Source organism: Meriones unguiculatus, chromosome 2, assembly GCF_030254825.1.
Source record: "Meriones unguiculatus strain TT.TT164.6M chromosome 2, Bangor_MerUng_6.1, whole genome shotgun sequence".
Classification (NCBI taxonomy): Eukaryota; Metazoa; Chordata; class Mammalia; order Rodentia; family Muridae; genus Meriones; species Meriones unguiculatus.
The window spans coordinates 146,269,994-146,295,193 of NC_083350.1; the positions used below are offsets into that span (position 1 = coordinate 146,269,994).

The following is a 25,200-nucleotide window of genomic DNA, read 5'->3' on the forward strand; positions in this document are numbered from 1 at the left end:
TGCTCTCCACTGCTCTCTTACCTCTCACAAGGGTGTTTCCTTCTTGTAGTTGAAGCTGGGGTCAGAGCCCTCAATCTGGAGCTTCAGGGCTTGTTTAAGGTTCAGCTCTGTCTCTGAGGGAGGGAACCCCTCCAGCACCTCCTGATGCCCTCGCTCCTGCACTGTGCGAGGGACAGAGACCCTGCCCAGGAACACCTGGTTGCTCTGCAGATGGTAATTGGGGTTCGTCATTATGCCATTCCTTCTCTTCTGCTCACCGCCCTGCTGGTGGAGGAGAAGCTGTTGCTGGGCACGGTTGCTGTCCTGAGGTAAAGGGACCATGGTCTTACACTGAGATTCCGCCGGCGGCGTCTGCTTAGGTGGGCTACTCCCAGGCTTAGCGACAGGTCCTCTTCTGTCAAACTGAGTCATTTCGTATTCTAGAACCTTTGGCTGTGAGGAATTATTTTGTTTTGCTTTCTTCCCAGCTGACCCAGACTTGCTGGAGTTCTCTGATTTGCCCCCTTTATTTGATTTTGTTGACTTCAGACTTGGCTTCACTTGGCTCCATTCAAACTCACTACTGGGAGAATTATGGCTGTGTCCTAGGGACTGGGTTGTGGAGGAGGGGGACACGACTGACTGTCTGCTCCTGCTGCGAGGCAGCGAGTGCTGCTGGATCTGCTCCGTGAATGACAGGCTGTGGAAACTGTCAATGGGCACCGTTTGAGCCGTGGCTGTGGAGGAGGTCGTTCTCAGAGATGAATTTTTTGAGCTTTTCAGGGAATTGTTGGACAGGGACGACTTTTGCCGGTCCACAGTCGAGTCTGGAGACTCTGACGGAGAGCTGAAGGCATGAGCCGGCCCATTGGGCAGGCCCCGGAGGGAAGGCTGCGCGTCCCCTCCGCCAGTACCACCAGAGCTGTTGGACCTGATGGTCAGAGACTGCATCTTGGACGGCGCGGACTGTGGAGGCTTCTGCTCCATCGTGTGGACAGGGGAGGGGGAGCAGCCATTCAGACTGGAAGCACCATATTTTTCTAACAGCTTAATGATCTGAGAATGCCCGTTTTTGGCTGCCACCCTCATGGCAGTACGTCCAAACTGGTCGGCGTGGTTGGGGTCGGCGCCGTGCTCTAGCAGAACCTGCACCACATCCACATGTCCCTCCTGGGCCGCGATGCACAGGGCCGTGGCGCCTTGGTTGCACGTGTGGTCCACCACGGCGCCGTGCTCTATCAGAAGCTGGACCACTTTGACGTGGCCCTGCCAGGCGGCAGACTGCAAGGCCGAGCGCTTCTCGTTGTCCGCCGCGTTGACGTCGGCGTGGCAGGCGATAAGCACCCGCACCATCTCCACGTGGCCCTGCCAGCAGGAGACGTGCAGAGCCGTCCTTCCCTCCGCATCGCAGGCCTCCACGTTCGCACCGTTTTCCAGAAAATACTCGGCCATTGTAAGTTGGTTCTCTAGGGCCAGTATGTAAAGCGTGGGCCGCCCGTCAGCGTCTTTGTAGTTCACATCGGCCCCGTGGCTGAAGAGTAATTCCACGATGTCCCGGTGCCCTTCCAGGGCGGCAACGCGCAAGGCATTTCTCCCGTCATAGCCCCTCTGATCGATGTTGGATTTGTTCTCTAGGAGGATCTGGACACAATCATAGTGGCCCTCCTGGGCGGCCAAAATGAAAGGGATGCGCCCGTCGTTGTCAATCTCATTTGTTCTAGCACCTTGCTCGATGAGGGCTTCACATATTAACCTGTGGCCCTCAAAAGCTGCCATGTGCAGAGGCGTCCAGCCAGCATCGTCGCGGTGGCTCTCGTCCAAGCCTCTGTCCAGGAGGGTGCGCACCACCTCCACGTTCCCCTGTGCCGAGGCGATGCTGAGGACCGTCCGGCCTTCGCTGTCGATGCTGTCCACGGCTGCGCCCCAGAACAGAAGCGTGTTGACCACAGAAGCATGCCCCATGGAAGCTGCGGCCAGCAGGGGGGTCCGCCCGTTGTTGTCCGTGTGATCTACATCCGCTCCTCCCTCGAGAAGCAGGTCCACCACGTCCACGTGACCTTCGTAGGCCGCCACCAGCAGGGGCGTCATGCCATCCTTGTCACAGTGATCTACCTCGGCCCCTCGGTCAATCAAAAGGCTCACGACTGACGCGTGCCCCTTGCTGGCCGGCACGCACAGCGCGGCCACGGAGAGGGCCGTCCTGCCGTCCACGTCCTCGTGGTTCACCTCGGCGCCATGGTCCAGCAGGTGCTCGACGATCTCTCTGTGGCCCATGTAGGCCGCGGCGATCAGCGCCGTCCTCCCTTCATTGTCGGCTTTGTTGACCTCGGCACCGTGCTGCAGCAGGTTCAGGACGATGTCCTCGTGGCCCCCCCCAGGCGGCTGCACGCAGCGCCGTCCGGCTGTCCGCGTCCGCGCAGTCTACCTTTACGCCAGCGTAAAGCAGGGCAGACACAACCTCGGTGTGGCCCCCCCAAGCAGCGGACCTCAGGGCCGTCCAACCGTCCTGATCCGTATGGTTAATGTTGGCTCCACACCCAATCAGGCAGTTGACCACCTTTGTGTGCCCTTGTCGGGCCGCCAGGGTGAGGGGCGTGTGTCCGTGGGCATCTTCGATCTCCAAGTCGGCCCCCCTGGAGACAAGCAGGTTCACCACATCCAGACTGCCGCTGTAAGCCGCATTGGCCAGCAGAGTTCTGCCGTTGGAGTCACACTGGTTGACCGATGCTCCGCTGTCCAGTAATGTCCGAATGGAGTCCTCTCTCTCCAGGGCCTGCCGGACGATGCACGACGTGCGATCGTCCTCGCTGTTGACGTGAGCTCCGGCTCGGATGAGCAACTGCAGCACCTCTTGCTCCTTGGGTATCAAGGTGGACAGAGAGTCTTTGACCGGGGTGCCATTCCATATCATCCACAGCGCCAGCTCGGCTGGCTCCAACTGCAAGTTCGAGTTAATCAAGTGCAAGGCAAATTCTTGCGCTCCCTGGGGCGTCAGGTCCCGGGCCTGGCAGGTGTAGCTCATGGCCAGCATCCGGTGCCCTTCCGCAGCGTTACACAGGTATTTCTGGGTGCAGTGCTTCACATCCAGGAGCCACTCGGCAAAGCTGTGGTGGAACAGGATCTTGGTGCCGCCCAGCCCATCCACCAAGAGCTTGGACAGGACGTCTAGCTTGCGCTGAAAGTCCTCCAAGGTTAGAGACATATTCTTGGTCCACACGGCATGGTACAATTCTGTCATGGTCAGGGGCCGGCAGGCCGCGAGGATCACGTTCAGAATGGGCTGAACTTTGGCAAACTGTTTTCGGACAAAAAGCCTCTGGCACAGCCAGAGGTAGAGACCATTCAGCGTTCCCGGGATGTCGCGGATCTCGCGAAGCATGATGAAATTCTCCACGACCCCATCCAGCACGCGCTCCAGATACAGGAAGCACCCGCTGCTCTTGATGTGCAGCTGGTTCAGGGTCTCGGCCGTCTCCTTGGTGAGGTGCCGCCGGAGGGCCTCCTCCTGATCCAGGCGGTGGAGGATGTACTGCTGCACATCCTTGACGATGTAGGCCTTCCGGAGGTCGTCCAGGCTGATCTTCCGGAACCCTGCAGAAGACGGCCTTGTGTAAGTAGAGCACAGACGTGGGCGTGTATGAGGAGAAAGAACAGATGCCAATCAACGGACTCCTGGGTGAACGCTAATAAGAGGGTCTACCTCAACACCTGCTGAGCTGCAAAGCCGCTTTTGCATGTAAAAACACATAAACTGCAACGACTTCACTTTCCTACCGACCAATGTGGCTACTATCTGTTCTTGCAGCTCGGTGCCTATTTCAACTCCAACTCCTCTGCAGGAAGCACTAAGTGAAACCAGACAGACATACCCAGCTACACAAGTACCATGGGAAGGCATTCTGAACATCAAATTTGTGAAAGACAAATAGGCCTGTTTTCACAAGAGGCTCTTTTTAACACAGGTACCAGCTATTTCCACCCACCCACTTGACCATGCATCAGATTTAATGTGGGCGGTTTATATCCAGACAGAATACCACTCACTCTATCGTATGTTGCTTTATGATATCAAATTAAAATAATTAAATCTCAGACTGTCAAGAAGTAGCTGGAGCCAATTAAGATGCAAATTGCCAAGCCACTCATTCAAAGTCAACCAAAGCTAAAAAGCAAACTAGCGCTGGCTACTCTAGGTTCTTCAAAGCAGGCTATAACAGCATTTTCTAGAGGAACAGCAGCGTACAGACCTGATTTGTTAGGTAACTGTCTATTTGTCCCAAGAAAGAAAAAGCTCATCAAGGCTGGTGTATGTTAGGAATGGTCATCCACAAGACACTCACACTCGTGAGCACAGCGAAGCAAGACTGCAGGCAACCCTTAGAGAAAAGACACACTCTAGAAGGGACCATGGCGGCTGGACGACAGCAGCAGCAGCAGGTACAACAATCCATGCTGGGCTGGGAATTCTGAGCAAAAGGTGGGTCATACAGGGGACTTGGTGAGTGTGGATAAGTCAAAGGTGACCTTGATCAACAGGATGGAAAAGGTATCACTGAAAAACAAGCCAACAACTATCTGAACCCAAGCTTGAAATACCCAAAGGGAATTTTTGAAAAGTGCAATCTGCCAACAAAACCAAAATGAAATAACACATACACAAAGCTACATTTTCAGAGTGGGATTTAAGAACACACCACACGCATACACGCATGCACAACAGCTGAATCAGAAGATAAACTATGAAAGAGGCTCTCACCTCTGGGAGGGTTTAGAACTGAGTCTGCCCTGAGTCTGGCCTCACCCCTGTTCACAGCACAGCCTCCTCCCTCCCCCAGTTCTGCCTTGTGTGCATTCACTTACTTTTTCTTCCAAAAGGTGAACACTCAGCTGCCTAATAAAGCCATGTGTGTGCTTCATGCTGTGTCCCTTAAAACAAAACAAAACAAACAAACAAACAAACAAACAAACAAAAAACTTTCTGCTTTCAATTAGCAGCTGTACTTTAAAAGTGTTAGAGTTTTGTAAGCATAATTTGGCCAGTGGCATCTTCTTTGTTTGGGCTGTTTACTGACAATTGGAGATTTAATTATTTTAATTTAATTGCATAAAACAAACCTTCCCAACCTGAAGAGAGGCTGAGCACACCCCTTGGAATGTCTGGCACCCCACACATCCTAGCAATTCGAGATGTCTGGCCTCCAAAGCCTCTTCCTGTGTGTTCACTCCCTTGTTGCTTTACGAAGTCACTGACACCATTGAGGGTACAAGCGGCCCACCTGATGAGGTGGTGCATGCCAGTGATCGAAGTACTGGAAAGCTGAGGCAGCAGGATTGTGAGCTGGAGGCCAGCTGGGGCTACACAGCAAGCTCTGGACCTGCGACTAACAAATAAAACATTGCTAAAGTGGTACACAATAGTGTGTTAAAGCTTCCAAAGTGAAGTGCACGTAGACCCATCTATGTGAAAGATCATACAACCCACTATGCACCAATATCTACAATTTAAGCTAATTAACTAAAACACCCGATAACAACTTGAGATAACAAAAACAGATTTGGGCTAGGCCTCCACAGTGCCAGGACTGATGCCCCCAAAGCGGGCTAAGGACAATGCATTGAGTCAGCTCTCCTTGTGTGCAGTTTTGAGGCCTGAACGCAGGGCCTCTGAATGCCGAGCAAGGGTTAACACTGGGCTACATGACTAAATATTCACACACACACACCTTCCGTGTGAACTGTGAGGGAGGCTTTCCTATCTTAAAAGTGAGTTAAGTTCAAGCACAGAAAGGCTGCTTGAGTCACCCACCATGACCAGTGAGTGACGGAGTCAGTGTCAGGGCTTTGTGTGATGCTGAAGTGTTTCCTTTCCTGGTAGCACTGAGAAAGAAAACCATGCTGACAGCGATGGGAGGAGCAAGAAGGCCAAGGACATGGGGCTGATGCTATGCAGATGGGTGCAAAAGATTTACAACTTGAAACACAAACCTTTCCCAAATCTAAAGAGTGATATGGATTTAATACAAATTTCTATGTACCACTAGTAACAGTTATATCCTCAATATGGGGTGGGCAGCTTGTGCCAACAATCCTAGCACCATGGAGGCAGAGGCAGGAAGATTGTTACAGGGTCAAGATCCACACAGTGAGGTCCATTCCTGCCAGGACAAGACTTGGTGGCAGAAACAAAACAGAAATAAGAGCAGATGGTTTAGTTTAGCTCAGCAGTGCAAGCTGGGCCAGCATGTGCAAAGCTCCGACTGAACTCTAGCATGCAAGAGAGAAACTGGACTAACACATGGAGAATTGAGCCCATCCACTGACCAACAAGGTAAATAGCATGGAAATGATCTTATTTGTTTATTGGGATACTGGGGGTGGAACTCAGCACCACACTCATGCTAGGAAAATGCCCATAGGAGCCATATGGCCTCTCTTTTGAGTCAGGGTTTTGCACTGGCCTGGAACTCACCATGTAGGCTCGGCTGCCTGCCCAGGGAGCCCAGAGGCCTGCTCTTCTCTGCCTCTTCAGGAGAGAGGCTATCACACCCAGCTTCTTTATGTGGATTCTGGAGCAGGTGCTTTGACAGATGAACCATCTTCCCAGGCCCCGCTAAATAACTTTTCTATTTCTGGTAAAATATTTCAGTGGGCATGACACTCCTGACTAAACAAATGTGTTTGAGTCTCTGCTTACAAATGGGTGCAAACACTGTTGGTACCCTGACAGGGGCCTGCCCCCAGGCTTACAAACAGGTGCTCACACAGTCAGGACTGTTTTCATGGAGCCTACACCCTAGTTGAGAGGATAATCAGTAAACACACGAAATCCAGACAAATTTAAAGTGGTATTAGATCCATGAAGAAGATAAAACCAGACAGAGGGGGTGTGTGATTATGTACAAGGAAGGCACAATTAAGCAAGAATGGAAAACATAGCCTGTGTGACCTAAGAGGGAAGACGGCAAGAAGTACAAGGGATGAACACTCTGGTGTGTGCAAGGCCGTCAAGCAGATGAGGCAACCTGGCTGAAGGAAAGGCAGCGGGAGCCCTCATGCCAAGGCAGCCATGGCTATCCCTGCAAGCATGAAAGACTGTAACATAGCAAAGTAACCAGGTCCACAAAGGGCACACTGCCTAAAACAGTAAGTACAAATAGGCTGGAGGACAAAGGGTCACTGACCTTGCCTCTCTGGCAGCTGAGGTTGAGTAGCTCATCAAAAATGCCTGGGCTGGGAAGCCATTGGAATTTTTCAGACTTTGAAACATCTGAATATGCACAAGAACAGAAACCATTTCCAAGTACAAAACCCATCTGTCTCACATATACATTATCCACACAGCTTGAAAGCTCAGATAATATTTTAAATAACACACAAAACAAAATCTTGCCAGGGATTCTACTTGGATTCACTCAAACAACGTTTAGATTTTGGAGCATTTTGGAACTCAAGATGACCAACCTGCAGTAAGACTACAATGCAACCTCGATGCCAGACAATGGAGGAAAGAAGGGTACAAAGAAAGCCTGCCGTGTTCTTTTGGAGTTCTGCTGCTCTGAGGAAATACCAGGACCAGAAGCAACTTGAGAGGGAGAAGTTTCTTTTACTTTAAGGCTTGCACTTCATCATCCAGGAAACCCGGGGCAGGAACCTGAAGGCAGGGGCCGACTCGAGAGACCACGAGCAACACTGCTTACTGGTTGGTCTGCCCTGGCTTTCTCATCCTGCTTTCTTTATACAACCCGAGACCACGTGCCCAGAGTGGCACTGCCCACAGTGGGTTGGGCCCTCCCACATCAATCACCGATCAAGAAAATGCCCCCAGAGGCTTGCCCACAGGCTAACCTTGTTCTCCACTAAGGTTCCATCTTCCCAAATGCCTCTAGCCAACAAACTTGTTCATGGCAAAGATGACGTGGCACTGAAGCTAAAGACCCAGACTTATAAGAAACAAAAGAATCCAGGTCAACACTGATTTTCATTAACACACTAGAATGGGATGACTAGAATAAGAACAATGTGTCCAAGGCCCTCACCAGGCCTCAGGCATATCTAGGCTCATGGGACCACACTATACAGAGAGGAAACAGGAAGTCAGGCAAGCTGCCTGAGGTCCCAGTGTAAGCACGACTGTGTACTCACTGTAGTGACTCATTTGTGCAAACAGAGGGCACAGCTTGGGGCTGGAGACATTCAGGGGTTAAAGCATGTGCTGCCTTCGCAGGGACCCAAGTTTGACTCACAGCATTCCCACTGGGCCACTCCCAGCTGCCAGGAACTCCACTTAGAGGGGACGTGGAACCCAAGCGTACAGACTCACACACATACGCACACTTAAAAATGAAACCTAAATGTTCATAATGAATACAGAACGTAAATGAGCTGATGCTACCAGCTGACTTGAAGAGGGAGAGAAGAAAGCAGGGCTTTGCCTTCACCCACACACAGGAGCGGCCACACAACACTGGCTACTGTCCCAATCACTGGAAGCTTTCACCCTGATAGTGCATGGCTGGCCTTAGATGGAATGAAGTGCTCTACTCAGCCATGTCGGGATGAAAGGATCACACGTGACCGTTCAAAGGACTTCGGGAGCCAAGAGATAGTGATTTAATGACTAATGAGTTGTAAAGTGCCCAGAACTACTGAAAAATGGCAGAGCTAATTAATCACTGAGTTGGGTCTTACTGTGGGAAGTAGGGAAAGACTGTTTTTGTATGTGTACGCATTCATGTGTGTGCATGTGGAGGCCCGGGAACAACATTAGGGATCATTCCTCCCGATTGGCTAGGCTCGGGGGACAGTGGACCCTAGGGCCTGACTGATTAAAAGCTGGTGTTATGATGCCGGGCTGGGTTTTGTTGTTTTTATGGATGGGGGTTCTCATGTTTGTATGGCAAGCACTTTACCCACTGAATTATCCTCTCAGCCCGGGGAAATAATTTTGTGGAAAAAGCCAACGTAAGTGATTTTAAAACACACCACGCCTTATTTTAAGTATGATCTTAAGGTATGGCGATGAGAGGCTAAGAAGGCTTATGCAGCACTGAGGCCTCCAACCACATACTGTGCTCCCTACCAGAACCCCTCCTGGGTCCAGTTCTGGAGGACACAACACTGAGGGTCACACAGTCTTGCTCACCAGTGAACATTTTAGTGACGGCTCTGCTCTGTTTCCGGGCAGAGCAGAGAAGCAGCAGCCACGGGGGAAAGAACTCGTGGTGACTAGCCAGGAGCTCTGCCACAGTCCCGGAGAGGCTGGGCGACGTCTGCTCCCCTTCCACCACATTGCAGCCTTCGTCCACGGAGTCAACCAACAGGTAGAGGCTCTGTGGGGGTGGCTTCATCCCCAGGAGTGGGAGCAGCACACACCTGCAAGACAGCCATAGAACAGGTCAATGTCACCAACAGACAACGCACTGAAATTCATAGTCCAAATCATTCGTTGTCATGGTGTAAAAACAGATTTCAGATAAAAGCGCGTCTTCTAGTAGTAAGCTCCATGGTACAGTGTGTAGTCCGCGCTTGCCTGTGTATGTGCCATGACTCAACATAATTAGGGGTGGTAGGAACTGGATGAAGCTAGATTTTAACACCCTTCCCGGTGCTCTTGAGTCAGTAATGAAATGCTTAGATTATCCTGAATGTGCTGAAAACAGAAACAGAGATAAGCTTGGAGGATACCATAGCCGGAAGAAACTTTTTGTCCTGGTTTGGTTTTTGGTCAACTTGACACAGGCCAGGGCCATCCAGGAGGAAGCCTCAGCTGAGAAAATGACTCCAATAGAGTGGGTTGTGCTGAATCTGTACCGATTTTTCTTGATAATCGGTGATGTGAGAGGACCCAGCCCGCTGTGGGTGGAGCCACCCTGGACAGGTGGTCCCGGGAAGTATAGGGAAGTAGGCTGAGAAAGCCTTGATGAGGAAGCCAAAAAGCAGCACTCCTCCCGGGCTTTGAGTTGGTTCCTGCCTGAGTCCAGCCCTGATTCCCCTCAGGGATGCCACCTGGAAGTGTAAGATGACATAAACCCTTTCTTCCTCAAGTTGCTGTTGGTCATAGTTTTTGATCAGAGTGATGTAGACTTAACTAGGACAGAAATGGTACCAAGAGTGGGGTACCATTGTGGTGTTAGACTTGACCATGTTGCTTTTGTAAAGATCGCAGAGGCGTTTGGAACTTTGGGCTGGAAAAACCACTGAGTGCCCAGCGCTTAATAAACTGTGGTGGGAAACTGGAGGATGACTCTGAGAGCAGTGCTGGATGTCTGCTCTGTGAGTTTCAGAGGGAAGTGGAGACTCTCCTCCAACAGCTGGTGTGATATTTTGTATTAAAAATCTGTGGCCAACTGGAGCTGATCAATCAGCCAGCTGTGATTAACTCCAAAATTACCAAAGTGAAACTATCCCTTGGCAGGGAAAATAGATGCTGGTCAGCTGAGGCTGAAGAATCAGCTGGGATAAAGAAGAGACCAGCACCACTGAGGTGAAGTCTTCTGGGAAGAGGTTCCTCAGGGTCAGCACACTGAAGCTATGGTCCAGAGAAGGTCAAGTCTATACTTGTGCTTGCAGCTGAACTTGGTAATTTGTAAGAGTTTCCCAAGTGTTACTGGTTTTGAAGGCATAAGGATGTAATGGAAAACAGCTGAGGCTTGACTCTGAGAGGCCAGAGAGGCCATTGGTCAAGGTAGAGCCTCAGTTGCACAAAAAAGCCCCAGGATTAAAGAAATGATGTAAAGATGAGACTTGACACCATATGGCAGGGTCAAAGTCCCTGAAAAGAGCTCAGGAGAGACTATTGGGAAAGGTGAAGTTGTAACAGAGACCTGGGCACTTTTGAGATGCCAGTATCATGAGATGACCACCAAGCACAGCAGCAGCTGTAGAAGGGGAAAAGTCTGAGACTGTGAGACAGGCTGGGTGTGCTGGGTGTGCTGGAGAAGTAGAGCTGCTTAGTCTCTTTGAAGCCCAGAAAATTGCGAGTCCCAGGTGAACTTTAAGCTATTTACACTGCTGGAGTTTGGTTTTCCTTTGATCTGTGACTGTGCCCTAATGCTTCCCTCTTATGGTAAGAAAGTATCTGAGTTAATTTTGATTTTACAGGTACCCACAGTTATGAGACTGTCTTAGTTAGGGTTACTATTGCTGTGATGAAACACCATGATCAAAAGCAATTTGGGGTGTAAAGAGCTTATTTGGCTTACACTTCCACATAACAGTTCATCATCAAAAGCAGTGAGGGCAGGAACTTGAGCAGGGCAGGAACCAGGAGGCAGGAGCTAATGCAGAGGCCATGGAGGGGTGCTGCTCACTGGCTTGATTTTCCCAGGCTTGCTTAGCCTGCTTTCTTAAAGAACCAAGGACTACCAGCCCAGAGGTGGCCTCATCCACCTGGGCTGGGCCCTCCCACATCAATTTCCAATTAAGGTAATCAATTACCAATTAACAATCTACAGGCTTGCCTACAGCCCAGTCTTGAGGCACATTCTCAGTTGAGGCTCCTTCCCCCCTGATGACTCTAGCTTGTGTCAAGCTGACATAAAACTAGCCAGTCTAGAGACTTTGGATTTTTAAGGAGACTTGGGTATTTTAGAGACTGAATGTACTGGCTAGTTTTATGTCAACTTGACACCCTAAAGTTATCTGAGGGAACCTCACCTGAGAAAAGGCCTCCAAAAGATCCAGCTGTAGGACATTTTCTTAATTAGTGATCACTGAGGGTGGGACTCAGTGTAGGCCAGGCCAGCCCTAGGCTGGTGGTCCTTGAAAGCCATGATGAGCAAGCCAGCAAACAGCACTCTTCCATGGCCTCTGCATCAGCTCCTGCCTCCAGGCTTCTGACCTGTTGGAGTTCCTGCCCTGACTTCCTTCAATGATGTGTGGAAATGTAAGCCAAATAAACCCTTTTTGTCCCCAAATTGCTTTTGTCAGTGTTTCACCACAGCAACAGAAATCCTAACTAAGATACTGAACTTTTATTTTTTTTAAAGACTGTAAGATTTTTAGTTATGTTGTCTCACAGGGCAATATTAATAGTAAAATGACATCATGGGGAGAAAGAGAAACGAAAAGGTAATGGTTTAATAGTTAAGTTTGTGTGTCAGTTGATTAGTTTCTTAACAACTTAACACAAGCTGGTCATCTGAGAAGACGGAACCTCAAGTGGTAAAGTTACTCCATCATAATGGCCTGTTGGAAAGTCTATGGGACATTTCCTTCTTCAGTGACTGATGAGAAAGAGCCTGGACTGCTGTGAGGGGTGTTACCCCTGGGCAGGTTGTCCTGGGAAAAAGCAAACTGAGAAAGCCAGGGTAACAAGCCAGTAAACAGCATTATTCGACGGCTTCTCCCTCATCCTGCCCTGATTCCCCTTCATGACAACTGGAGGCTGAACTAACCCCTTTCTTTCTCAGGTTGCCTTTGGTCATGGTGTTTTAGCACAGCAATGAGGAGCAGCTAATATGCCCATCACATGTTCTGCAGAATTAAGTGCTCCATGAAAAATTTCCACAGGAGACCTGCACGTGAAGAAGTTGTGAACCATACTCACTTAAAGAGACCGTGAAGTAGTAATTTTATCACTTTTTATTGCAGCAGTACACAGTAGAATGAAGCCATCTGTTTTTCAGTCTCCACTGTACTTATTTAGATCTGCTAAGATCACCTGCCAGGCCCTGGGGACCCTGAGGAACAACCCCCATTCTCTTGATGCTTACAGTCCCAAACAAAAACAAAAACACTATGACATTCAACAAGCCTATAGTACACCCACCACTGCACCTTACCCTATCTAGTATTTTGTCTGCTGTGAACACAAAGGTTGATTAAAAGCAAAACAGTTAGCATAGGTTAGCCTAGCAATCCCCCCCACACACACATCTATCAGTGAACCAAGATTCCAGGTTCTTAGTATTTACCACTCACTGCCACACAAGAGACTGAGTGAACCTCAATGCTTCTACAGTTTCACCTATAACCCAGCTCACAGTAGGAACACCCAGATGCATGCCACCTGGGGAGTGAACAGACTTTGTTCATACACATCATACTCTGGTTGGTTGCCACCCCAACCAAAAAGGAAACTGAAAGCAACAGGCTAGGGGATTCACACAGCCTGCCTTCCAAGAAAATGGACCAAGATCAGAAAGCTTTGTGTCTGAGTGCATCAAAATGGCTCCCTAAAAAAATTGTGATTATGGGGATGTGATCTAGAACTTGACTGTGGAAAAGTGTACTCAAAAAGGAGAGTGCAGAGGGGAATTCTGGGAGTGACAGGATAGCTCTGTACTATCACTGACTCTACACTTCTCAAAATAATAGAACTGTAAAAGAGTCATTATTACTGCATGCAAACTAAAAAAAAAAAAAAAAAAAAAAAAAAAACAAACAAACTTACATGATATACACTAAAATAGGCAAGAAAATAAATCTCTCATGGTAATATGTCCCTTGGTGTGGGAGTCTGAGTTCTCAGCAGTCGGCTGACTCTGCTCTTCATACACAAATGCTGAGCAAGTCATTACACAGAAAGCCTTTGTTCATGGGCTGGCCTGGCCAGGCCTTCAATCCCACCATTACCCTCAAGCTACCGAGATCCACACTGCCCTGGAAGCATGCTGAGTCCAACCACAGGTTTCTTTTTCCAGGCCCTGACCAGTAATTGCTGCTTACCCATTCCCTCCAACTCTACAGGCTTGCTGTGGGCCTTTGAACAAGCCCTCTCTCATGCCAGAACCCTCCTTGTATGCCTGCTACCATGATCACTCTCCCCTCCAGCCCCAGAGGCTCAGCTCAAATACGCTCACAGAAGGCTTGGATAGCAATTCTCATTCTGCAGCCTTACATAGAGAGGGTGCTGCAAAGAGATGCTGCTCAAAAGCCCTCAACAACAGGGACTAACCAGGTCACCAAGGAACTAAGAGTGTGCCATCTACCTTCCCCTTCTCTAGGGAAGAGGAAGGATGCTAGGTGAAATGCCCTTTGCCCTCACACTAGCTCACCGAGGACCCCTTGGAAGAGTTACCTATAAATGTTTCCTGGGTGTAGTATATTTGTGAAGCATTCATTTATAAATATTTTCATCTCAATTATATAAAAAGTTCACAACACTCAAAAATAAGATGCCTACAATTCTAGTGTTGACAGAACAATGTTCTTCATCCCCACATGTGAACATAAGCGCTCACTGCTGGCTTCCACTCAGCTCCTGTGGGCTTGTGGTGGCTGGCTTTATGTGTCAGCTTGACTGGGCCACAGGATGCCCACACGTGGTCTTCTGTTCTTCTGGATATTTCTGAGGTTAAGGTGTAAAATGGTGGCTCTCACCCAATCAGCCAGAGGCTAAATGCATGACTGCCTGAGTTGGGGCATCAGTTCATTCCTGTCTTCAGATTCAAAAACATCTGTTGGGGTCTTGAGAGCTTGAGCTTTGCAATGAGAACTTGTACCACCTGCTGCCCCTATTCAGGTCAGCTTTCCTAGGTCTCTAGCCTGATAGCTGCATACCTTGAAGCTTCTCAGCATCCATCGGTCACCATGGGAACAAGTTCCTTCTAATTAATCCATTTATTACATTCCAACCCAGGGCTTACTTTAAAGCTATTTACATGTTACTTTCTCACGTACTTTGGAGGTTTCTAGTGGATTCCATACATGGACCTACAGGACATATTTCTACCACCTGCCTCTCTCTCTACAGGGCACGGTGAGATCACTGTACTCCACAGTGCTGGAGAAGGGCTCATTTTGTGATTTCTTTTAGGTTTACATTCTTGGAATAAACAAGTGAAAATGTTTCCAGAGAACACACTGGGCCTACAAAGATAGGTGACCAGCTGCAGGGCATCTGTGACCCACAGAGTCGGCACGGCTGTCACAGTCCATGTAACAGTGGGGACCTGACCTTCTTCTCAGACATGAAGACACTCCTGCCAACTCCCGGAGTCCAGTGTCAATACAGCAGAAGCACAGTGGCCTGATTCCTCCATTTCTGACAAATAAACATTTATGTTCACTGTTAGGGCATGGCTACCGATGCATACCTCAGCCGCCCTGACCTTGAATGGTCCTGCTGCCCAGTGCTGAGGAAAAGGCAAAATCTGATAAAAAGTGTGTGTGTATAAACATTTAGCTAAAAAAGGAATTTACAAAAAAACAAAACAAAACAAAACAAAACAAACCATTCTCAGAACTAGTAGGTGAAAAAAAAAAAGAAGCAACTAAGATAAAAATGGGACAAGACAAAAACAAAAACCCTAACTCAAACAACTACAGTTATTTCAATAGGTTGCAGTAGCTTTGCAAATACATTAAAAAAAGGTCAGGTCCTACAGTGACTTGCCATTGGCTCCCCATTCTGGGCAGTTTTGTGTCAGGAGGCACAAGCTAAAGTCATCCGAAGAAGAATTAACCTTAGTTAAGAAAACGCCTCCTTAAGATGGGCTGTGGACAAGCCTGCAGGGCATTTTCTTAATCAGTGCTTGATGAGCGAGCCTTAGCCCACTGTGGGTAGGGTAGGGACACCCCAGGGCTGGTGAGAGAGCAGATGAACAAGGCAGTAAGCAGCACCCCTCCATGGCCTCTGCATACTCCTGCCTCCAGGGTCCTGCCCTGACTTTCCTCAGTGATAAGACTGTTACCTGGAAGGGTAAGCTGAAATACACTACTCACCAAAAGGCTTTTGTTCCAGTGTTATATTATGGCAATTGTGCCCTAACTAGGACAAGCCCACTCCCTCAGCCCCGGTGCTGCTAAAACATTCCTGGTATTTTTATACACAATAGATTGCCAGAATCCTCTCCTAAACTGGGGTGGACAGACATTAGGGTCACTGCTCTCTCTCTAAGACAGAGAGTGGAAAGTTGGGCAGGCACAAAACGTTGGAGCCCACACACCTAAAGCAAACTGTGTCTCAGTACTAACTCTGCTTCCTATGTGACATATTACTGGGTTCTACTCCATAAACAGGTACTTCTTTTCACAAGAAGGAAGAGGGATGAAGATGGCAGGAGCCAGTGAGGTCCTGTGCATGTTAGTGGTTCTGCACTCACTTCATTAACTGTTGGCCTCACAGTGAGAATATGCACATCTTTTTAAACACTCACAAGTGAGCCACTCTTTCTCTGGGCTTCAGCACAGTACTGCTTCAGTGGGGGATGGTCCACGGCTGAGGTTTTACAGGAAGACTGTCCCGTTTCTGTTTTACATGACATGATCAAAAATTCTGATTTATAGAGCTGAAGGGGATGCTCTGTGAGAAAAGTACTTGCTGCACAGACATGAGGCCCAGGGTTAGACACCCTGGAAATCATGGAAAGTGTGTATCCTGAAACCTGATATGGAGATGGAGAATCCTCAGATGTCCAAAGGCCAGCTGGTCTGGAGTACACAGTGGCAAACAAAAAGAAAACGAAGATGGACACTGAGAGTGTCCATGGCTTTCACACATGCTCCGGGGTGAACGACATACAAAGGGGGGCACTGAGCTAAGCTGTTTTGATTCCAGGGGGCCGTAAAGAACCCTAATCCTCAAGTCCTTAACACCCAAAAGCCACACAAGACACCGAGTTCCAGGGCTGAAACATCTCAGGTCACCCGGGCATGCTCTTGAAGAGGCCACTGGGACCCTGGCCTTGTGCACTCTCCACCACTGCTGGATAGCATCCCCAACAGAGGCCAGGATAATGGACTCACCTGCTCAGAGGCCAGAACGGCCTTTGATCTGCACTGCTTTTCTCTGACCCCTCAATGTGATGCTCTCCCAGGGTGATGTAACCACTTACAGGGTGTGACACGGCACACTTCCAAAGCCAGGGTCTCAAGTCTCTTTCCTCTGAGGACTATCCAGGTAAGAGCTGAGGACCTAGCTCCCCCATCTACCATGTGTGAGGGTCATTCACCTAGAAAGTTAATGCTAAATCTAGCGTCTTCTAAATTATCTCAGGCAACATACTGACATCTCTGCTGGTCGTTTTAATAAATTACCCAATAAGAAAAAAATTCCAGGCTTTAATAAAAAAAAAATCGGGAGAGGGGTTATTTGCTTTTTACAGAAAATGAAAACAGCAATAATTTTTATCTTGTCTTCCTTCAGTACAACAAACTTCAACTGTGTTTTCTTAAAAAAAAAAAAAAAAGCTATCCATCCAATAAAGTAAAGCATTTGTAAAGGGACAGAAGATGATGGTGGTAGCTGGCATTTCCAAAGAGTCAGGGGTAAAATACTATCTAATCATTCACCCAACCAATAATAACAACAGCCAGCTGATGATTAAAACAAGGTTAGAGTGTGGCCAACCTAAAGAGGGGGAAGCCTGTTTGTGAAATCTTGATCAAGGTGAAGCCAGAATGTGAAAGCATAAACAAGAACATACAGCAAAAGACACACAAGCACCAGAAGCTTAGCTTGGAGGGAACTGAACCCAGTACTACCCCAAAGTATGCAGTGATGGCCAGAGACCTACCGGCCCTGGGAGAGCACCCAAAGCTAGTCTCATGAAGACAGGAACTGAATATAAAAACATCCATGTCAGCCAGGCTTGGTGGCTCACGCCTTTAATCTCAGCACTCAGGGAGGCAGAGGCAGGGAGTTCAAGGCCAGCCTGGTCTACAAATCAAGCCCAGGACAGCGAAACCCTATCTCAAAAAAAAAAAAAAAAAAATCAGTGTCAGTGCTGAACAAAGAAAAACTGATAGCAACTTGGGGTCGTGTCTTTAAGTTTCAAGTTGTTACCCTCATTCAAAGGTAACACGGAGGCTTAAGATAGTGATGTGGGGGAACCAGTTAGCAGAATGGAGAGTCTGGGGATCCAGACAGAAGAGGGGTATAAAAGGGAAGATAGCCGAAGAGTGGCCGCTCCAGACCAGGCCTACTACTGATGTCCAAAGAGAAGTAATTTACAACACCACCCACGGACTTAGAAAAGCCACATTAATATTCACAGGAATAAGCAGAGATAGATTTATTTTTAAAGAAACAATACAAGTATAACTCCATAAAGTGGGATAGAAAGTTCCGGCGCATCCCATCCACAGTGACTATAGGGTGAAGATGGACAGTGCCAAACAGCACAGGGCTGGCTACCTGGTCACAAGAAAAAAAGCAATGGCCAGATTACAATACCTACATCTATAAAGACAAGAGATGAGCCCAGGTGAACTACAACTTCTGAGACCAGGGGTGTTTTCAAAGATGGGGACTAGCCTGCTGGTCTCAGTTCATCTGGTGATCGGGGAAGTGTCAGTGATCACAGGTGCAGACCAGGAACCAGCTTGGCCCATCAAGGAACTCTGCCAAGGAACCAAACCCACAGGGTCAGTCAGGTCTGCTTTAAAGAGCAAAGTGCAAATCTGAAGAGTTCAGCACACAAGATTAGTTTTCCCCAAGGTGTGTTTGCTAAGTTCTGGACGGTGTTTAAAAGGCTGAGGAAAGTAGGCCAAGTGTGTCTGCAGGCCAGCGGGAGAGCTCAGTGTATGCTGGAAAGAGATTCTGCTTACTCGAAACACAAACAACACTCAAGAGAGATGAAGGAATCTGAGGCTGGAAAGGGCATGAGGCTACAGAGCTAATAACCTAAGCATCACTGAGAAAGAGCAGAACCTCTGAGCCCCAAGGAGCTGAGGGGTGGTCAAAAGTGAGACAAACTGTACCAAAGAAGGCAGGTGTACCTGAGGTTTGGCAAAGACCACCAAGAAAGCCAGGGCAGCCGAGTCCTGAAGATGACCTCCCATTGCCATTGCTGGCCCAAGGAAGGAAAGGGCCTTACTGATGAGAGGCGCTATCAGGACACTGCTATGTTATCATCCAAAACATAGACACATACTTAAATCTTTATTATGGGGCCTGGAGGTGTGGCTCAGTGTTGAGGAGTGCTTGCTGTTCTCGCAGAGGGCTGGAGTTAAGGTTCCAGCACCCACGCTGGGTGGCTCACACCTGCCCTAACTCCAGCTCCAGGGGATTCGACACCATCTTCTGACTCTGCATTTACATGCTCAACTCTACTTCAGATACACAATTAAAACACAAAAACAAACCATTTTCCCCAATTTTTTGTATATACATGGGTGTTTTGCCTGTACATGTCTAAGCACCATGTGCAGGCCTAAAGGCCAGGAGAGGGTATTGGATTCCTTGGAACTGGAGTTACAGATGGTTGTGAGATGCTGTGTGAATGCTGGGAATGGAACCAGGGTCCTCGAGAAGAGCAGACAGTGCTCTCAACTGCTGAGTCATCTCTTTAGCTCAATAAAACCTTTAAAATAATTAATATGGGAGCTGCCAAGATAGCTTAGTGGGTAAATCCATTTGCTGCCAAATCTGAAGACCTGACATCAATGTCTGCCCACATAATGGAAGAAGAGAACTGACCTCCACACAGGTGTCACAGGATGGCCATGCCCACAGATATAAACAAACAAACAAATAAATAAATACATACATACATACTTAAAAATTAGGATTATGGATTGGTAACGTACTGGTAAATGAAACAATATAGAGCCAGATCAGATAATCCAGGTATTTTCAGCACTCTGGGTGTCTTCCATACCATCCAACACAGTGTGAGCATATAAAAAAAGATATGTGTCAGAAAACAACTTCGCTAGAGTCCCCCAAACTAAGCAACTCTGGCCCACAGCTCCCTCTGACCACGGCCGTGGGGAACAAACTCACACCCGAGCTGGAGATGTCCCCTCTGCTCTCTTATCCTGGAAGCCTGTTCGTCAGAGTCTACCCACCTCACCTCCTCAACAATGGCCAACACTCCCTCATCTCTTCTCTATTCCACCTCTCCTCCCAGCCTGTCTTCTCTGTCCTCTGCAAGCAACCCATGAGCCCACAGCTCCTCCCGCTTCTGCTAGATGTCATTCCTGCATCACAGGTAAGGCTCCTGACCACAGGTAAAGTCTACTAGGTACCACTCCCTAGCATCATTCACGATGCCAGTGGCCCGAGCTTTCTTGTGCTATGGAGATGACCTGCCTATCACTCAACGCCTATACATGAACCTCAACTTGCTGGAATCCTTTACAACTGACACCTTTGGGCATGGTTCTATCCTCCAACTGCAGTGATTCCTTATCCATGCTCTAACAACCCCTAAATCAACCCCCCCCCCCCGCGCCCAAGTTCTGAGCCTCTTGCTATTACTCTGCCTGGGTGCCTTAGACGGCAACAATATCCCATGCAAACCCCAGCTGAACCTGAACTGCTTGCTCACCCTCTGTGCTTATGCTGGAGTTCAGCTTTTCAGAACTGTGAGCTCCAGCTCCCAGCCCTCGCTAGGCTCCTCCCTTCAGTCTCCAGTTTTCAGTAACTCAGTAATTCCAGGCTTCCAGCTTCCCAGCCAAGATCTCAAGAGCCAGATCTTGCTTTCTTTCTGTCACAACTCACATCCAAAAAGCTCTCGGGTCAATCTGAAACCAAACTCAGAATACACCTCGACTGGGCTCTCTGCTTCCCTCAAGCCCAAGCCCCAACACCTGCACATGGATGACTTACTGCCCACTTACCGCCTTCCTGGTCTTAGCTATCTACCCTCTTCTCAGGACGTCAATTAGTGTGACCTTATGAAACAAAGCACTTCCATGGCTTCCAGTCTGCTCAAAGGCAGGGGAGAAAGAATGTCCTCTCAACCATCTAAAGCTCTCTCAGGCTCCTGACTGCCTCTGCCTCTCACTAGCTGCCCCTGTGAGTTCTCCCCCAGCCATACAAGCACCCCTGTTTCCTAGACATTAAACCAACTCCGACCAAGGCCATAACCTTGTACTCGGTATCTCCTGGGTCTAAATTTGTGTCAAATTTCCTTCTAAACAGCCTAAGAAGCCCTATATGAAAGAGCAGGCCCCCATTTTCCCAGCCCAAGCTCCTGCCCTGCTTTGGTTTTCTATAATAAAACACTGTTACTTGTTTTAAGTCCTGCGACAACCACCTCCACTAGCTAGCTATGAGTGGTGCCAGGAGTGCCACAAGAAGACCAACAGAACCAAGTAACCAGAGCCCAGAGGGGCTTGTGGAGACAAAGCACCAAGCAAGGACTGTGCATAGACATGGTACATATACAGATGTACCACGTGGGTCACCTAGAAAGGGGAGTGGGGGTGGGGGCTGACTCCGACATGGACTCTGTTGCCTGCTCTCTGATCACTCCCCCTTCTGGCGGGGCTGCTTCACCAGGCCACAGGGGAAGAGGACGTTCAGTCCTGATGAGACTTAATGACCTGGGAGGGGTGTGGGTAGGGCTCCCTTTTTCTGAGGAATAGGGGAGGGGGGACAGGAAAAGAGAAAGGGAGGATGGAACCAGGAGGAGAGGAGGGAGAGGGCTAAAATAGGGATGTAAAGTGAATAAATAAATATTTTTTAAAAAAGCCAATAAACACACAGGATGTTTGCCACGTCTGCTTCCTGCGTGCCCTAGGACAGGATCTGGTGTGTTCTTCACCCCTATTATGTATTCAAACAAATGAATGAACCAAAGTATGACAGTGGCCTCAGCCACACTGCATACCTAAGGCTGTTCTTCAGAGGACCAGAGTTTGGTTCCCAGCACCCACATCAACCGGCTCATAACTGCAATTCCAGGTCCAAGGGATCTGACCCTGTCTTCTAGCCTCTTTGATACCTACACTCATGTGGCATATACAAACACAGACACACATACGCATAAAAAATAAAGGAAACCTTTAAAACACAAACTCTCAGAGGAAAATGTTGTTTAATGATGCTGGCTGCACAAGACAATCCACCCCAGACATCCCAGGCCCCATACCTCAGAGAGGCACAGTGAGGCGAAGGAGGACCTCCCCCAGAATATGGGTGTATTTTGGCTAGAGCAGAGGGATGGTGTAAATGAGATTTGTTCATCTACAACTCTGTAATACACATAAACTGTTTCTCACACAAAAATGAAGTATTTTGGCATTGCATGTGGTTTAAACAATAAGAATCGCATAGATGTGGCCAAAATTAGAATGTTTCATATTAAAACAAGTACTCAGCTGTTAGTTTAATAGTGATTGGCTCTTACCACATCCTAACTCTTACAACCACTTCCTCTGCTCGCTCAAAAACGTAGTCAAAGAATAAAATTTTACAGAATTACAGAAGTGATTCCAGGAGGGACCACCATGCACACGTGTGCTGAGTTGGCAGTCACATAGCCTGCCAGGATAGAGAGAGTGTGACTTAGTAAGGAAGCTGCTCAAAGCACTACAGGCAGGGTCAAAGGCCAAGGCCTGCAGCGCTCAGGCTCACCTCAAAGGTGGCAAAGAGGTGCTGGCAGGTATAAGTGGGGAGGTAACATGACCTGATTCTCTCTCTAACGTCCAGGGAAGCTGCAGTAGCTCCACAACGCAGGACTTAGCCATGACGGGAAATGGAAATGGGAGGCGCTGGCTTCATCACGGAGGTAAAACAAGTTGCTGACAGATTCAGTATATGGATGAGTGAAATTGATTAATCCACGACGCCCAAATTTCTAATGAAAATGACTTCCCATTTGAAAAATTCCTTTCTTCTTAAGTTTTGCAGCTATTTTCATAATCGTGTCTATAACCCACCCCCCACCCTCCCAATAACATACACTCCTATCTATGTGTGTGTTTTATCTTCTCTAGGCATGGGTCAGATTACAGGTGGGATCCTGTCTCTCCATAATCATCATCATCTCTGGACCAGGAGGCCACCCAGAGCACATTCTCACCACAGTTCTGTTACCATGGTGATGGCAAGAAGCACCAGAGTAAAAGCTTCATTGAAGCCTCTGTTCAGGCCACATCTGCCACCATGGCACAGGCCCCTCGATCCTGAGAAAATCAGAGACAGAAATGGCTCTAGAACTCAGCTGCCTCAACGGTGGACTGCAACTCCATATGGTGACCCCTAACTTTCAAAATATAACTTTGTAAGAGTAAAGGTTTTTTGAATATACCATGACCCAAAATTAGCTCAGCATAAAATATGGAATGAATCCAGGGTATTCCTGGCAGCTCGCCTGTGCTGTGTCACAGGACTTCACTGCCGCCTTGACTCTGAACATGCGGCATGGAAACTTCATGCTGCACACAGTTAGGTCCAAGGCCTGAAACACTGCAGCTTGCATTCATGCCTTGCATTACGAATCGCCTTGCTTTGACTCCACAGACAAAGCCTTCTGCTCTTGTAGAAACATGGCGGCTTAATTGTGGAAAACCAAGTCTTCCCATGCTTTGCTTTACTATTGCACTCCTTGGCATGTAAGAATCAAATTAGGATATATCTGGATGTATTTGCAACGTTAGTTGGATTTTTTGCATTTATTAAATGTGTGTGTTTGTGATGAGTATGTGACATGCACACAGTGTTAACAAAAAAAGAAAAGAAAAGAAAGAAACCTTGGAAGAGAAGTGAGTTTAAACAAAGGTTAGTGAGGGATGGCCAAGTGAATTGACAGGTATAGATCAGCATGGCTGAAGATCTTAACATGTCATATGTTAAGAGAGTTACTATGTTGACATGTCACTAGATAAGACAGAATCATGTACATGAAGGAATGTGAGGATGCTTTGAGGACAAACCTAAGAGAAACCAGAGGAAGAGCCACGAGAAACAGTCAGAGGGGGATTCTGGGAAAAAGGACAAACAAGGAAGACCGCTCAACAACATAAGAGATGCAAAAGGCAAGCTGAGCCAGGAGCCCAGAGCCTGCCAATCACATATTCAAATCTTCCTGTGGGTACACTTGACAGAAGTCACATTTCAGTAAGATAAGAAATGTGACAGAGAGGAGGAAGAAGTTCCATTTATGGGCACAAATTCAAGACAAGCCCAGTCCAAGCCTGTAGAGAACGTATAGAGAGTTTCTGGTACATGCCAATAAATGAAACTGTCCGTGTAAAAAATTGCACAGACGGTGTCAATCAGGATGTCAGTCCCGTCAGCCCTACATGCACACACTGGCTGGCTCAGACCCCAAATTACTGTTAGAGTACCTTTCCCACACCCCCAATAACAATTATGAACACTCTCCCGGCTATGTGTGTGTGTTATCTACTCCAGGCATAGGGTCTGGTTACAGATGGCATCCTGTCTCTCTAGAGCCATCATCATCCCTGAACCAGTAGGCCAGCCAACCAGAGCACATTCTCACCACAGTTCTGAACAAAATCTGAATGCAAATGTTAAATTCCTGAATTGTGTAAAAATATACCAACTTGTAGGGCACCATTTTCTTCTGTGTGTTCTAAAAGAAGAATGAAAATTATCCAAAGTGAATTAAAAATATGGACACCTGAGCAACGTACTAGTTCAGCACTACACAGGTGCTGGGAGGCCAAGCGTGCAGAGCCACTGCAGAGAGCTCTTCTGGTGCTTGGCGCTCACAGTCCACTGGGAGAAGAGACAGATGTGAGGGAGAGGCAGTGGAAGGCTGGAAGAATGGAGACTCATCCTACAGGAAAATGACAGAGTGGGGCTGGAGAAATGGCTCAGGGATTGAGGGTGCTTACTGGTTTCCAAAAGAGTTCAGTTCCCAGCACCCACAAGGCAGTTCACAGTCAACTGTCACTACAGCTGTAGGGAATCCAGCTCTCTCTCTCCCGGCCTCTGTGGATGCCTCATGTGTACAACCCCACTCACAAACTACACACTACATATAACTAAGAATGCTTTTAAAATTAAATAACTAATACACAAATACTTTAAGCGATAGGGCAAAGGTGAAAATGGTCTTGGCCTGAAAGACAACTGCAAAGTTTTGTGAATGAAATTATAGTTCTGTTGTGTTTAAACTGTGTGTATGGGGGTGGGGGGGGGTGGGGAAGAGACATGGTAACAGGGACCTTTAATTTAAAAAATAGAATAAAGAACAGAAAATGAAGAGGCTGGAGAGATGGTGTAGCAGTTAAGAAAACTACTGTTCTTGCAGAGGACCCGAGTTCAAGTCCCAGTGCTCAGATCTAGTGGCTCACAACCACCTATTAACTCTAGCTCCTGTAGATTTGATGACTTATGCACATAAACATATACACAAATTTTCAAAATGCCTTTAAAAAAGAATGAAAATGACATTTGGCCTACCTAGCATTAGTTATAAAAGACAAGTGATGAAAAAAGAGTATTTTGCCATGAGCACACACAAGGGAACAAGAGGCGGGCCTTCTGCCCTGAGCCCTCTGTTGAAGAGAGGTGGGATGGGAGACAAGTATCTGGCCACACTGAACTGCCTGGATTGATGCCAGCTCACACAG

At 48.0% G+C, this 25,200-nt stretch overlaps 1 protein-coding gene across 1 annotated transcript in view; it reads right to left on the minus strand.

Moving 5' to 3' along the window:
* Positions 1–25,200, minus strand: part of Ankrd50 (ankyrin repeat domain containing 50) — a 36,409-nt gene that overhangs the window by 4,346 nt on the left and 6,863 nt on the right. Inside the window, 3 exon segments of the mRNA XM_060378253.1 lie at positions 22–2,352; positions 2,354–3,570; positions 9,122–9,351. Of these exon segments, the coding sequence (XP_060234236.1) occupies positions 25–2,352; positions 2,354–3,570; positions 9,122–9,351 (3,775 nt within the window). The 3' untranslated portion in view covers positions 22–24.